The sequence below is a fragment of the Thunnus albacares genome, chromosome 21 (assembly GCF_914725855.1).
Source record: "Thunnus albacares chromosome 21, fThuAlb1.1, whole genome shotgun sequence".
NCBI classification, from domain to species: Eukaryota; Metazoa; Chordata; class Actinopteri; order Scombriformes; family Scombridae; genus Thunnus; species Thunnus albacares.
Genome location: NC_058126.1, coordinates 15,730,023 through 15,746,452, shown reverse-complemented (window position 1 = coordinate 15,746,452; position 16,430 = coordinate 15,730,023). Strand labels below are relative to the sequence as shown.

At 42.8% G+C, this 16,430-nt stretch overlaps 1 protein-coding gene across 1 annotated transcript; it reads left to right on the top strand.

Moving 5' to 3' along the window:
• The first annotated feature begins 8,466 nt into the window (after positions 1–8,466).
• arxa (aristaless related homeobox a) lies at positions 8,467–15,308 on the top strand. The gene is made up of 5 exons (XM_044340352.1): positions 8,467–9,635; positions 9,967–10,531; positions 12,004–12,049; positions 13,844–14,175; positions 14,972–15,308. Exons 1-5 carry the CDS (start codon positions 9,446–9,448, stop codon positions 15,234–15,236), a joined length of 1,398 nt encoding a protein of 465 aa, XP_044196287.1. The 5' UTR covers positions 8,467–9,445; the 3' UTR covers positions 15,237–15,308.
• Positions 15,309–16,430: the final 1,122 nt, after the last annotated feature.

Genomic DNA, 16,430 nt, shown 5'->3' with positions numbered 1-16,430 from the left:
GATTCTCAAAGGCAGGTCAACCGTTAAAGGAAATATTTCTTTAAAAAAGACTTCTACCAGAGCTTGTGCAGTGCATTGTATCTACCAATTTGTCATCATTTATTGACTACATGCATATTATTAGTTATATAAAGATCAAGTGCACTTTTGATTAAATTAATCAGGCAGTAGCAAGTAGCAACAACTAATTAGTGTGGGTTTACACACTCCCCAGCTCTTGTTTCTCTACAGTAATGTGATTCTTTTGTCTGCTCTTTATTCTTCTTTGTGCAGCTGTCAGACATACAAAAGACACAAAGCAAAGCATAAAAACACATTATATAGTACAGATACTATATATGTTGCACCTACAAAAAGCATGAAATAGAGCCTTTTGTTAGTCTGCTGATATCACACAAAATTTTACCATCATTTAACCACATCAGAAAATTTTAAAAATGGCTTGGCTACTTCTTTTGTATTCACTACACCTTAAACATTGAAACTTAACTTTGTGAAAGACATACATGTGCATGACATCTGAATTTTTTTCCCACCTCGCCTCATCTTGTGTATCACTGCTAGGTAACTGCTGTATTTGGATGTCACATTCTCAAGAAATAGCTTGGATTCTTGTATTTTTGTAATTACAGCCCTGTTACTCACTATTGCAGTTTAATGTTAAATTACTCCTGACATGAGCCATCCACTACCACACACACACACATTTGACAGCTCCATTTAACGCTGATTAGATTTGCAAGGACATGTAGTATACCCTCTCTGTGTCTCCTGTGCCTACTCTCTCTCTCTCTCTCTGTCTCTCCCTGAGTAGGCTGAGTATCTCCTGAATCCTATCCATCGCCGTAATGTTATGCAAATGGATTAATATGAAGATAAAAGACTGTTGCAGCGTGTGGCGCTCTCCTGGTTCAAAGCCTCGTGTTTCCAGGACGATAGCTCTAACGAGTAGGGCACTATTTGGGAGTCATTAAATGATGGCCTTCCTGACATGCACCCGCTCACCACCACCACCACCCGCCCCACGTTGGCCATTAAAGCGGCTCACACCCACACCAAGACACACACTACCGATGCCTTTTAGCGCCGGCTCCCAGTTTCTTACACATCACAGTGTCACAGAATAGAAAATTACACTCTCCTCCCACAGAGAAAATTGCTTTGGAATTGCTTGGTTATAAAGATGTGCTTTAAAGAGAGGGGGTGCATGCAATAAAAAAGGACACACACAAACACAATTACTTAAGCACTCTAAGGACAATTCTTACAAGTTAATCAGAGGATTTACCAATTATTGATGTCAAAAGGATTTTGTTGTGTATCTGTTTGTGGCCTATGTTTATATGCTGTATGTGTTTGTCTTTGCATACAAGATATTTAGTATGCATTTTTCTCTGTTGTTGTGTGTATGTGCTAAATTATAATTACTTTATAGTGTGGACATGAATAGCAAACTCCTGCACAGCCAAAGACAAGTTATTAAACAAAACAAGGCATGGAAATAGTCAGAAACAGTTGGGTTAATGTGAGGAAAAACCACAATGTAAATGCATCATGACAAAGACACAAGTGGAAGATTGAAGACAACAAGGTGAAAGGTGTATCAGCGTCAAGAGACAAGAGAGGCGTGACAGAGATGAAAGGGAGAAAATGCAAAGTGGAAAATAGCAGAGAAGACAGAAGGAAGGAGAGAAAAGATGTTAGATGGTACAACAAAAGATGAGTCGGAGTGGAGCAAGAAGGAGATGAGTGGATGAATAACACCAATGGTGCGTGATTAGACAAGACTTAAAAATGTAAGAGAGCAGAATGACACCTGTAGCGGAGGAGAAGATGTGGACAGAAAAGGGTGTATTGCTCTGCAAGTAGAAACGCAGCAACATCTGGTCGAAAATGGGTTACAGCTGGAATCTGTTTTATCATATAAAAAGACATTTATAATTCCAGGGAAAACAACTTTTTAAATTTACAGTAAGTAAACCAGCAATCTAGTAATCTATGTTGCACTTGCTGTACTCTGTTACAGAAAGACAACTGATTAAGTAGCTAAAGATAGCAATATCAAGTGTTAGCGAGCTGGAGAGATAGCCACAGCTAGCCTTAGCTAATGCGAAAACTAAATGTAATTATTGAGTTTTTTCCCTAAAAGTTACCTGTAGTTTGAAAATATCAGTTCTGATGAACCATAACCTTGATCTTTCATTTTGTTATTCTACATAACTAAATGAATTAGGTGCTAAATCTAATCATAATAGCTTCCATCTCACTAGCTTCTGAATCTATTATTGTATTAAATTGTTGATTAATTGTTCTATTGATAGAGATAAATAACAATAAATAATCAAAATAAAGTTTATTATCTTAAAAAAAACATTCTTTCTGCCAATTTTAACGCTAACTAGCTTGTTGGCGTCAAAATTGGCTAAAGAACACATATTGTTTGTATACTGCATTCTGTGAAGATAGGGTGCATATAGAAGCGGAGTTACACATCTGTGATACATCTGTTACACAGTTTGCCAGACAGCCTGAAAACTTAAAACCATTTTTTCCTAATGTCACTGCTTAGTTTCTGCTTTTGTAGGACAGTGTAGGTCACTCACTTTCCTTGCTAAATGCTAAAGTAACATTTGAAAGAAGAAGCTAGCCTACTACTTCCTCTTCTACTAAAAAGAACGGTTTTGTAAAACGGTTTATAAAAGTTGGTAATTCAACTATATTTATTATACATAAATTATAGGAGGATCAATATTGGTTGGAAAAACTGAAGCTAAACTGTAGCGGTGATGCTAAACAAGGGCGGCAGTGGCTCAGGAGGTAGTGCGGGTCATCCACTAACCAGAAGGTTGATGGTTTGATCCCTGGCTCCCCCTGTCCTCATGTCGAAGTGTTCTTGGGCAAGATACTGAACCCCAAATTGCTCCTAACTGTTGCGCCAGCATGGCAACTTGCCGCCATTGGTGTGTGTGTGTGTGTGTGTGTGTGTGTATGTGTGTGCATGAATGGGTGACTGAGCAGCAGAAACGTTGTAAAGCGCTTTGGATAAAAGTGCTATATAAGCAGCCATTTACCATAACTGCTGCAGTAATATAGCATTCACACCATGCAAGCATCCAAAAAAAAAAAACAACAACCACTGAGTTGTGAATATGTATACATGGTTCTATATCTTTGTATTCACCTCTGCAACCTGTTACCCTCGTGAGATGAGCTATGTACTGTAGTGACATGCTTTAGTTAACATAAAGTGCCCTGTGAGCAGGTAATGAGGCACACTGAGCCACAAATGTCCGCCTATAGGATATTCTGTCACACTGTCTCTGGACCCGACACAGCAACACATCAGGCACCTCATCATAAATAGAATTAGCTCCCTGGTCAGAACCAAAATGACAGTAGCTGGATGTTCTGGCAGGAAGCGTAATGGCATTGAGGTGCTGGTGGCGTTCTCCTTGTAGGGGAACCGAGGGGCAGGAGTGTGTATCAGTCCAGACACTTAGTGTGGTGCCAGTTATACTATTCACCCCTCCCTCTGGAGTGTGTGGACAGGTAGTGAGGATGCCTCCTCTAAATCTGTAGTTTAGCTAGGTAGTTTTGAGGGGTGGTCTGAGATGTGTGAAGAGGGAAACTTGAGTTGAATGGTCTTTGGACAAGGAATGAGTGTGTTCAACATCACAAGAACGAGGAGGGTGTGTTTATATCTGTGTGGTTTTCATGTCCAAGTGACTGGTGCAAGAGTGTGGCTGATGTTATATCAATCTGGGAATGATTGTGTGCGAGTTTTGGTGTGTATGTGCACACGTACTCATCTCTGTCTCTGTGTACGCATGTGTGTCTGTCCCCAGCACCGTCATTAGGTCGTAGGTAGTCCCAGTGTTGGGGGTGTAGCTTGGCTGCTCCTGTGGCCTCTCAGGCCAATTTAGGGGGAGAAAAGCACTTCGATCCTGGCCTGCAAGTCTGAGAGTCCCCAGCGGGAGGCAGCGCAGCCCTGCAATCTATATTGGATTTATTCCTTTCCCATCTACAGGCCCCACACACCCCACAGAGAGGAAGTCTCAACTGCACTCTCTCTCTGTCCCCTAAGACAATATGTTATGGTACACACATGAGCACACATAATCGTGTAAACACACACATGCAGACACACACTCAAAGGCACACACACCTAGTCTATCTTCAAGGCACACTCCCCCACAGCAAGGAAGTTATAAGGGCACACTTTCTGTCACTGTGGGAGTTGCACCGGGGTCAAGATATACTGAGATTTGTGAGAGACAGACAGACAGATAGAAAAGGTACAGCCAGCTAGAGAATCATCCAAGCTGTTGACACAGTGAGTTATTTGGGCTGACCATTGTTTCATGCTCATGGAAAATATTGTTCAGATATATAAAGGCCAAGGTGTAAAATGCATTTTTTATCACATTACAGCAAGAAAAAAAGCATTTACATAAAACTCAGACAAGGTCAGGGAGAAACGAGGTTCTTAATTTAGTCTAATCAACTGTCATTTGCATCGCGCCATTTGCGCAAGGTATTGCCACTAACTGAATAAATGGACTTCTTCAGACTCAAGGGGGGGCACTCTGGTTTTGATAAGCTGGCAACATAACTGATTTGCATATATTACTTTGATTATCTCATTACTAGGATGATTCTTGCGGAATTTTTGACACTCGCGCAATCGAATTAAAATTAAGGCACGCAATCAATAAAAGGGCAACGCGGCTGTGAAAACACACGGCACCCCAGGTTGGTGTGGTCAACTAGTGATGATGATGATGACGATGGTTATGAAGACTATACGCTTATGGTGATGATGTGTCAGAGAATGATGATGATGATGATGATGATGATGATGATGATGATGATGACCTCTTCAGCTCGCGAGCCCCTGGACTCGGCAGTAGGTTTACGAGAATCTCGGGCTCTTGATTCCTGTGATCAAAGCAGTAATCAGTGGAGACGATGGGGGCCGTGAAATTGCCGCTCTCTTGTGGGTGACCTATCCACCCGCCATGAATCCAAGAGTGGCCCGCAGGCGGCTCATGTTCCCCCAATCGATAATGGCGCTCGCATCTTTCCTCCGACTCAACCCATCTGTGGAATGATGAAATCATGCGTAAAGACGCGCGCAGGCCTCGGATAATTTTGCAATGCAGTATAGCCACAATAACCTGGTGGCTACATTCAGGTAAGCGTGAGGGCCATCAGTTCAGCTGAGCTCCAAGTGATGGTCAGGTATCATATGTCACCAAGATCTGTCTGTGGAAAAGTGCAAATTCATGTTTTGATTTGATTTTTCTTCATTTGAAAACCTTTATTTTTTCAATTTCCTGTATGTTATGATGCCACAAATCTACAATATTACATTCAAGGCAGTAAGGCAAATGACTTATTTTGTTGCCATATACACAAATTGTTTGGGGGAATAAGATTAGGAGAGAAGAGACTCCTTCTCTCCTCTCCTCCTAATAGACTCTCAGTCGTCTGCACACTAACCGGGGAGCAAAGGCACACGTCCACGTTTTAAATTCATGATGTAAATAATTATAGGCCTGAAAATTGATTTCCTTACGACCTTCTCCAGCAAACAACCCCCCACCCCCCCCAAAAAAGAAAGCTACTTCTGTTGAAGCATTAAGTCATCAATTATTTTCCTTACATAAGGACAAATTATCGAGTCAGTTGAACGAAATTAGAACCCTTTGTTTCTGATCAGACCGCATTACCGCTGGAAATTACGGATGATGGCTGCGTGCGCGCTTGCCTTTGTTGTTTCGATCATCGCCTGTCGCTCTGAACTCGCGCTAACAAAGTCATTAAATTGACTCCCTCTCGCTCTCATTATGCGGGCTGTTAATAACCGCTAATTAACTTTGCTTACGCGCGCCTTAAAAGCCTCCCTCCCCTCCCAACACACACACACACGCACACACACACACACACACACACACACACACACACACACACACACACACACTCACTCTCTCTCTCCCTCTCTCTCTCTCTCTCTCTCTCCCTCCCTTCCTTCTTTTTCCTGCTTGGCCTCTCAAGCGGAGCAAGTGTCCAATTATGTCAGAGCGCGACGACGGATGGAGGATGAGTCGTCGTCGCCAAGGCCACGAGCCAGCCGGTGCGTGTGTGCGTGGGACCAATGTTTACACGTGCTGCTTAAGGATAAACTTATGAGATAAGAAAAGCAATCCTAACATATGCAGATGTATATTTGTCTCCCATGCATGCTGGTTTTCAAGTTGGAGCAAACACTTAATCTTATATGAATGCAAAAAAATGCCGTAGGATTGAAGCTGCTCTGTCTTTTACATTATAACTGGGTCTTACCTGTGAGAGCAGTCTGCTGTTCTACCCAGGAGATGGCGCCATTTGAATGACCCGTAAGGCAAAGCTCAACCTGCTGGCCCTGTATGATGGACTTCATTAGTATCACTTTCATTGCCCTTCCCTGGAGAGGATGAGACTGAAATGAAGCAGAGGTAAAGCCAGCATCATATAGGAGAAATATGTTAAAACATGCACTCATAACGTGGTTTTAATTCACAGACTCACCTGAGAGATTAATGCATGACGTAGACGACCACAGTTTTTCCGTGGAGTGAGGTTAGGCCTTCCACGGTCTGCACAGCAGCAGTGTTTGAGCTGAACAGAAAAAAAAGCATGCAACCCGGTGTTTCCCCAGGATATTATCAAGTTAGGATGTTATGAAAATACAGGGGAGGCGGTGCTGAAACGGAAGGCGCTTCTCTTCACCTGCACGTCAAAGAGACGGAAAATTGAAAATGTGAAAATTGCGCTCAGGCTATTCCGTCCCCCTCTAATGTATGCGCGTAATTAGTGCATTTAAACAAAGCGCGGATGTCCTGCTGGCTGAAATGGCGGCTGACATCTCTTTTTCCACAGGGTTAATAACAGTGTGCGGATAAATGAATCAAATTGTGGCCCCCAAATTACAGAGCGACTCTAAATACCCGTCTGTATTACGCACGTCTGTTTGTGACCGCGCAGGAAAAGGCATAACATTTTATAGGCCTATTGTTATTACACTCATTACTTTGATTTGCGTGCAAATAAACAAGCTCGGAAGTTTATGACACCACAAAAAAAGTTGCGGATGGATTGGATCTGACAGCAGACGTGAGCATGAGCAGAATTATTTTTTTAAATAAAGGCAGAAACAAAACAAAATTATGATTCAGGGTATAGTCTGATGTCATATACTTAATAGGCCTTATTATAGAGGAGATGTGCTACACAGAGAGGTTGCATAAGTAAGAAAAGGGATTAAATCTGTACTTAAATGCTATTCCTGCAGATAAATTCCAGCTTTTATGTGTTGTTAAGATTTTTTCGAGGCTCCTAAATAAAAAAAAAACATGAAAACTGACTTAATCTAAGCGCCCTGCACCTTAACTAAACTTAAGATCAATGGCGCAATCACAGAAGAGTCATACATAGATCGTTTAAAAATAGATAAAAGGAGAAAAAAAAAGGAATAACTTGTGCAATTTTCTGGACATATATCTTATTGTTATTTTTCGTTTGCTGCAATGCTCTATAGCCGGGCAGATACATAACGGAGAGGAAGAGGAGAGAGAGGGAGAATGAGAGAGAGAGAGAGAAGGGGAGAGTAAATTGCAGCTTGCTGAAGTTTTTGGATTGAATTCTGAAAATGATCCTTTTAACAGTGATGGGCTCTGAGGCGAGGATAGGGGTCATGCCATTCACAGCGGGTTAAATAGACTTTCATTTAAAATTACATTCTCGATCCATCTCTCCATCTCTCCCCCTCTCCACAGCGGAGTCCCTGCGTGCTATCCTGGCTCCCCGTGCGGCGTCTCATCACCGCCGCGCCACCCTCACTTTTTAAGTCAATCCACAACTCCAGCAGAGAGCAGGCAATTGAAGGGAGAGGGAGAGACAGACAGACAGATAGATAATGCTACTTTAATTATGTTCAACGTTGAGCTCATGAGATATATAAAAAAAAAATGTTTAAAAAAAAAAGCCCATAATAATCCAAATAATATTTATGTTTTTCTTTTCTTTGTTTCAATAGCTGCAGCCTAGAACAGATTTAGGGAAAAATTCGGATCCCAATATTGATATTTCCATTTTTATGTGAGTCAGAGTCTGACATGGCTTTCACAGGTGCTGTCTGAGGTTGAACACAAACTCCGTGCCAGATTTATTTTTCATTTGGCACAAGGATTCAAGACAGTGGCCTGTATGGAAGAAAAGACTGCAGCTTAACCGGTTGTCTAGATAAAATATATGTGTGATATTATCACTCTTATTATTATTATTATTATTATTATTATTATTATTATTATTATTATTATTATTATTATTATTATGCCCTCTATTATTATTAATGTATATTTCTAATGTTGAAGTAATAAAATAAGTAATAAAAACATAAAATCATAGCAGGCCTCATGAGAGAAAGAATTGCATAAATCAGCTGCTAAAAACACCTTTTGGAATAAATCAAGCATTGATTGGTTGTTTATGAACAATATTAAAACTGTTAACCCTGTAATATAAAGTGCTGCACAAATATGTACAGGACAACTAGGCTGCAGTTACAGAACACAATATACTTTACTGTGCATGTTTGAAATGTCTTCTGTGCCATTGTGTTTTGAATACCTTAGTTACATTGCTGCACTTAATGTTATAAAACACACCTGTGCTTGGTTGCAAATATGCTAAACTCTACCAAAACATCCATCTATTATTAAATAATTTCACTTGAGTGCAGAGATATTTTATCGGCCGCTCTCATAGAATTTTAAACATGTTCACAGACCTTATAAATAAAACGAAATTCAAACCAGCATGCAAGAAAAGCTGCGTTTTCAAAGTTATCTTCCGAGTTCATTCCGCGGAGTAAAAAAACTCCATGTCGGGTTTTGTTACCTTCCCCTCAAATTAACTTTAATCGTAAAATATATAAAGCAGCTCCGCGCCGTCTCTAACCCCACATACACACATACGAGCCAATCAGGCGCGCAATAACAGCCTACAGGAGCGGAGAAGCGCCTGGCAGACCGGAGCGCAACGCGAGGCAGCCAAACCGCTGTCTGTCATTAGCTGAGAGAGTGACAGAGCAGTGACAGAGGAGAGAGAGAGAGAGAGAGAGAGAGAGAGAGAGAGAGAGAGAAAGAAAGGGGGAGGAGGAGGAGAGAGCGGTCCCGGATCAAACAGACACGCTGGCCTGAGAGGAGAGGAGAAGATCGAGCAGAGAGCACCGGACCTCGAGAGAGAGAGAGAGAGAGAGAGAGAGAGAGAGAGAGAGAGAGAGAGAGAGAGAGAGAGAGAGGGAGAGAGAGAGAGGGAGAGGGAGAGAGAGAGAGCAAGAGAGAGAGAGAGAGAGGGAGACTGACAGGCGTTACCGAGACGAGACGAACACCGAAGCGTCGACATGAGCGGTCAGTTTGAGGAAGATCTCCGCGACCGGGGGGAGAGGAAGAGCAGTAAATCCCCGACGTTGCTCTCCTCTTACTGCATAGACAGCATTCTGGGCCGCCGGAGTCCCTGTAAGGTCAGACTGATAGGGGCGCAAAGTTTGACGGGTCTGCCCGGCAGAGGAGAGCTGGACAAGACGGCTGACGGTAAGTTTCCTATGAGCTGGACTGTCTGTCTGGTACAATACTATTGAAAAGAAGCAGCCGCTGTGGTTAGGCCTATATGCTGTTTATTTAGGAGTATTATAGGGGATGGACGTGTGTTAAAAAAAAAGCTAATTTTACGCTCAAAGTATGCGTCCAGAAGAGGTTTGGTTTCATAATAGTTGGCTAATAAATATGTTTCCAAGGCTAAACAGCTGGTGTAAAGTCTGACAGAATTATTCACAGGCCTGCAAAACTATAAAGTTTATTAGAGGCTCTGCTTGTCTTATTCTTATCCATTATTTTAACATCTTTGACGCGCTTTCTTCTTCAGGGTCGACGAAAGACCCCCTGACTCTCAGCGCTGACATGCACCTGCCACCCAAGCTCCGCCGGCTCTACGGACCGGGGGGGAAGTACCTTCACGACCACGCAGAGAAGCTGGACAGGGAGCGGCTCCTCCTGGAACAAGCGAGCGACAACCTCAAAATCACCCAGGCGCCGCAGGTGAGCATCAGCCGCAACAAGTCCTACAGGGAGAACGTGTCGCTGAGCCGGGGAGAGGGCGACCAGAGCCCCGGTGAGGGCTCGGAGGACAGCAGCCTGGGACTGGTGGAACTCGGCCCGTTGAAGTTTGAGGAGGACGCGGGGAAGGAGGAGGAAAGCTGCGGGGACGCGGCCGCGCTGTCCCCGAAGGACGAGGAGAGGGAGAGCTTGAACGCCGGGGATGGGGACGTGAGGGACGGGGAGGACAGCGTGTGTCTGTCGGCGGGCAGTGACTCGGAGGAAGGGATGATGAAACGGAAGCAGAGAAGATACAGGACTACCTTCACCAGTTACCAGCTGGAGGAGCTGGAGAGGGCTTTCCAGAAGACGCACTACCCCGACGTCTTCACCAGGTAATTAAAATTTTTGCAGAAATTTCCTCATATCAAGTCTAGAAAAAATCGCTTTAAAATTCTAAAATTGCATCTCAGCTTAAATTATAATTATTAGAATTTATTCTCATCATTATAGCAATTCTGCATCATATACGTTTACATATAAAACGAGAAAAAATAGGCTTACAAATTTTAATTTATATGCATATAAAAAAGTCTATAATTACACTATTCTACAACAACAGTTTCTTACAATAATTTATTATTATTGTTATGATTATTATTGTGTTTTTATAACATGTGGCTGTTATAAACAAAATTCTTTGAAAGACGCACAAAGACACAAACATGCAACGTGTTCTCTAATAATAATTCGCCTTCAAGGTGATAATTAAATGCATTTACTTCTAAATAAACACTTTCGTACCCCATACAATTTTGCAAAAGCAGTCCCTGTAATTGCACACGTCTGTAATCGAGCCTGTTACTGGACACTGTGTAGATCACACCTCATAAAAAAAACCCCAAACACCAAACCCGTGTCTTGCATACAATAGGCCTGTGAGTGCTGCTAAGGCTGCACGTTTTGTTACCTGTAAGATATCATGTTGATACACATGACAGCGAGGTCAGTCTCAGGAGAAATAATTAACCGGTGCAGCTCAGGTTACCTGTTGGACATGATATTGAATACAGTGTCCAAAAAAATAAATAAAAAAAAATTAGTCAGGGCCTAACATAAGCCCAAGGACAGGTGTACATGCAGTGGGAAGCACACACACATACACAGCCACACACACACACACACGCACACAATTTTCTGCAGGTTTATGTGTAAGCTTAAATGCTATTAACACGTTTTATAAAATACATAATTAGGACTTTTATTTAGTAGGGCCTATAAAAAAATCAGACCTATTTTCTGCAAAATCTACATTTGGTTAATTGATACATTCACATTTTAGGCTTCAAATAAAAGCTTTTCTGATACAACAAAACACAATAACCTATATTTTCGATTTTTTTTAACCATTGGGATTATTCATATTTTCCAATCGATTTACTTTAAGGCGACTTGTAGGTCTAATTTGCACTGCAAACCCATCTCGCAGCTGAAGGGAGCGTCAATTGCTTTGTGGCAGGCTAGTTTAGATGTCATTATTTCAGCCATTATGTTGTTACACTGACAGGCCTGGGCTAAGGAAAATCTAACAATCACTAGGCCTATTTCTACCCATCCGTGACAGGGGAAAATAGAATATGGCTATGGCGTCTTTCTGCAGTTCAAGTCAGGAGGAGAGAAAAAAAAAATCAAGCCTATTTTGGTCATCTTTTGTTGACAGTGAACAACAGGAGGGGACAAAACAGCAATTCTACTTTGCTTTCAAACGACGGCCTGTAACCTTGAATCTTTTCTCTCTCTCTCTCTCTCTGCTTTTTCTCCTTTCCTCTTTCTGCTTTTTTTTTTTTTTTTTTTAAATCCTTTTCAGAGAAGAGCTCGCAATGCGCCTGGATCTTACCGAGGCCCGTGTTCAAGTAAGTGGCTCTCTGTTTATCTTTATCTGAAAAGAGAAGCCTGCGACAAATCAAATATGAGTTGGGGGGGGGAACATCCTTTAATGTTTTATGTCCTCTATAAAATGTTCCCGGTACACAGCGCTGGATAATAACCGGTGATATGCGTCACTGATTGAGGATCAACGATTACAGGCCAATTTGAGGCGGTAATTTATTACAGTAAAAATGTGTTAAATGGCCCCAGTCGCTGCGCAGGGAAGGTCTTTCCTGTTATTGAATGTTATTACACGCGAATGGGGGACGTTTTAGTGGCAATTAAGCCGACGCTGGCGATTCATAAAAAGCTCACTTAGCGCAGGAGCAAACACTGTCTATATTCCTGGGATGAGATGGTGTTTGAATTCCCATCAGAGGGGACAGACAGGGGCCGAGATATGTGTGTGTGTGTGTGAGAGAGAGAGAGTAAAAGGATGTGTGTGTGTGTGTGTGAGAGAGAGAGAGAGAGAGAGAGAGGGGATGGAGGGAGGGGGGAGAAAGAGGGGAGGGATAATGCTATTTGATTTCCCATTATGTGATTGCAATAGACCTGCATTGATCCGATGCTTTGCACTTGGGAGCGAATGAGAGACCATTAAAGGTGTTTGCTCCCAGTTCCCCCCCCCTCCCTCCCTCACCCCCCCCAGCCAACTCCCCCCTTCCTCCTCCTCCTCCTCCTCCCCTCCCATCCCACTCTCCTCTCCTCTCCATCCCTCCCTCTCTCTCTTCCTCGTTTTGCACTCAAAGCGTGGCTTGCATGTCGAAACCCCGGGCTCATAACCAGAGAGACAGTTCAAACACGGTGGAAGCTCCGAGGGGGTTATGGCCGACGGTAAAACAACAGATGTCTCTTTAGGGGCCGTAGGTGAACAAATCACTTAACGGGCGCCATCAGGAGGTGATAAAAACTCATAAATTCCCGAGAGGCTGTGTAATGCTAAACAGCCCTCTGGGAATAATGTGTGTGTATGTGTGTGTGTACAGTCCCTGTCGCTCAAGCTCGCCCCGTTCAATCACTTTGCTCATGTTGACATTTTGCTCATTGTGAGAGCCCCGTGCTTCTGCAGTGCAAACTGGGCACCAGCGGATGCGTGGGAAAGTTAAATACTCTCTTGGATGGAAGTCACTTGTTCGACATCTCCTAAGAATTTCATTTAAAGCGCATTAATTGTTATTGGAGCCAGTTCAGCGGTAATTTTCTGGATCTTTTGTTAACACCGCTCTTAATTATCTCCCCCCCCCCCCCCACACGCACCCCCCTCCACCCACCCTGGAGCCCCTCCACAGAGACGGGGGTTTAATTAGACAGAAAGTAGATTTAAGGGACCATGAGCGGCAGGGTTTACCTTGCATGTAATTACCATTGACTTTCCGCCTATTGGCCATCACCTGAACTAGACAATTATTAGACTACACTGACGCAACATTGAAAAGTCTAGTCATGTTAATTACCATGAATCATTGCTGTAATGTAAGCAGGACTGGGAGTTATAGTTTTGATTATTTATTGCAAGAAAAAACCTGCGTAACTGAACAGTTGTGCTGACATGTGTGACCTGAGCATCCCCTCCTCTTGTCATTAAGACAGAAGGAAAAGTCTCTTTATAGGAGAAGTTGCCTGTTGATACCAGTGTTTCCTATTTTTAGAAAATATGCAGCCTCTTTAAATCACTTGGAAGCAGGATTTATGTCCTGCTGTCTTCTAGTAGTTTAGGAAATGAGATGGACTTCCCTGCTCCTATTAATCTGTGTGTGTGTGTGTGTGTCTGCTCTCAGGTGTGGTTTCAGAACCGCAGGGCCAAGTGGAGGAAGCGTGAGAAGGCCGGGGTGCAGGCCCACCCGTCGGGCCTGCCTTTCCCAGGCCCCTTGGCAGCAGGCCACCCTCTCAGCCACTACCTGGAGGGGGGGCCTTTCCCTCCTCACCCCCACCCGGCCCTGGAGTCCGCTTGGACGGCTGCTGCCGCCGCGGCCGCCGCCTTCCCGGGCCTGGCCCCACCGCCCCACAACGGCTCTGCCCCACCCCTGGCCACCCCGCTCGGCCTGGGCACTTTCCTGGGCACCGCCGCCATGTTTCGCCACCCTGCCTTCATTGGACCCACTTTTGGCAGGTAAGCTGCACCCATGCACAGACCTCCGGTGGACCTGTTCATTACACTTATTTACACCACAGCCCACTAATCTCTGCACCTGTAGGACGTCACATTTATCCCTGTATTTTACAGTAAATTACTACAATTTTGCAGTCGAGCACACGTACAGGAAAAATGCAGCAGCTGAGCTTAAAATAAACCAACCCATCATACAACACTAATGACTGATAGTTACAGTAACGCTCAGCCACACTGCGTTACTGTTTATCTCAGGGAGTCTGATTATAAATATGTTATACTGTTAACCATTCGCAGTGGTGTGTAATCACTGTCAAATGCCTTAATAAATTAACCAAATGTGTGATCCTGCAAGACAAGCTGTGAGGAGGGGTGATGCTGCACACTCCACATGCCACAATTAGCTTCTCATTTGCTTTCCTCTTCTCTAATATAGAGTATTATTAACCTTCTACTCTCTATTTCATCTTTTTTTTTAATCTCCGGAAAGTCAGTATTTAATAGACAGATAATAGAAGACATTAAAAGATCTAAGATTCATTTTAAGACAAACCGCCCAACTAAAGAAACTAAAAGGAAATAAAATACATGTGAAGGACAGTCAAAATCTTAATTAGCAGGAAACGTTTCTTCTTCTGCTATAACACAGACAATTTAGAGTCACAGTGCTCTCTAATGTAAGAGAGGTGATGTGAAAATGAGATTTCTGTGCCACTTCGGATTGAATAAATGAAACTCGGCGCATGTTTTTAGCAACCATGAATGTTAGATGGTTAAGTCTGCCTTTCTCTCCTAGGCTCTTCTCCAGTATGGGTCCTCTGACCAGTGCTTCCACCGCTGCAGCTCTCCTTCGTCAGCCCGCCCCTCCAGTAGAGAATCCCTCCCACGCGGGACCCGTCCTCCCCGACCCTTCCTCTTCCTCTTCAGCCCCTTCTGCAGCCGCAGCAGACCGCAGGGCCTCCAGTATCGCGGCGCTGCGCCTCAAGGCCAAGGAACACTCGGCTCAGCTCACCCAGCTTAACATTCTGTCCACCGGCGCCGCAGGGAAGGAGGTGTGCTGAACACTCAACACCAGCTCTAGGCCTCCCTGTCCCGGGCTTATGTCCCATTCCATGACAACCCCCCCTCTCCACCCCCCCAGTCCAAAAACCCACTCATACCTCTGGAGGCTGATGTCCTGATGTCCCCTTGTTCAACCACCCCTGTTACCTCATGTTTCCCCAACAAAATAGCACGACCAAATTCAAAAAGAGCACTGGCTAAAAAAAAAAAAAGAAAAAAAGTGTGTGTTTGTGTGTGTGTCAACCACTGTAACACTGTTTTACACTCCACACACACACCTTCCTGAATCACAGTCCAGTACTTTCAATATTTTCCACGTTCTTCACAATATGAATATTTTAAGACGCAGATTTTTTTTATGAAGACTTTTAAATATTTATTGATACTTTGACAATAAATTAAACTTGAATTTGGGCTCTATATCATTCATACAGGCCATCATATAGTTTTTTTTAAGTGCCCATAAGACATTCTACTACATGTGAACACAAGAAAATAAAGTACACACATCGCCAATAGAAGTCTGTACCAAAGTACATTTGCTAAAGTATTGTACTCAAGTACAAATTTTAGAGTATTTCATTTTAGTCAAATATAATATTGTGGTGAAATAATAAATATTGTACTTTTAAATTAAACTACATTATTTGTCAGATACACTAAAAATTAAGATTTTACATACAAAACATTGGATCCACTTAGAAAATAGGAGGTATTGTAATAGATCAAACTACCTAATATATAAAATATTTAATGCTATGTAGCCTGTACATTAATTTATCAGTAATAATAATTTAATGATAGTTTTTCTACATTAAGTACTTGTACTTTTTTTACTTGCTTAAAAGTACATTTTACTTGTAAGAATTATGTGCTTTTACTTAAGTAACATTTTCAAAACAGGATTTTTACTTGCAAAAGCATTTTTACCTGTGTAGTATTGCTACTTTTACTTCATCCACCACTGCACGTTTCACACACACACACACACACACACACACACACACACACACACACACACACACACACACACACACACACACACACACACAGAGCTGAAGAGCAGCAGGGGAACCTAGACTTTTTTAGAAAGGATTCTTGTGCTACTTCAAATGTGAGTGCTCCACATTACATTGCTTAATCTGTATGCATTGATGTGGGCTGAGCCAGTCTGCGTCTAATAAAGGCGAGTT

What these genes read in the sequence shown, in the direction of transcription:
- arxa (XM_044340352.1), top strand. Translation starts at nt 9,446, where the DNA reads ATGAGCGGTCAGTTTGAGGAAGATCTCCGCGACCGGGGGGAGAGGAAG. An exon ending in TTACCGAGGCCCGTGTTCAA is followed by an intron (nt 12,050 to 13,843) that starts GTAAGTGGCTCT and finishes GTCTGCTCTCAG; the next exon opens with GTGTGGTTTCAGAACCGCAG. An exon ending in ATTGGACCCACTTTTGGCAG is followed by an intron (nt 14,176 to 14,971) that starts GTAAGCTGCACC and finishes TTTCTCTCCTAG; the next exon opens with GCTCTTCTCCAGTATGGGTC.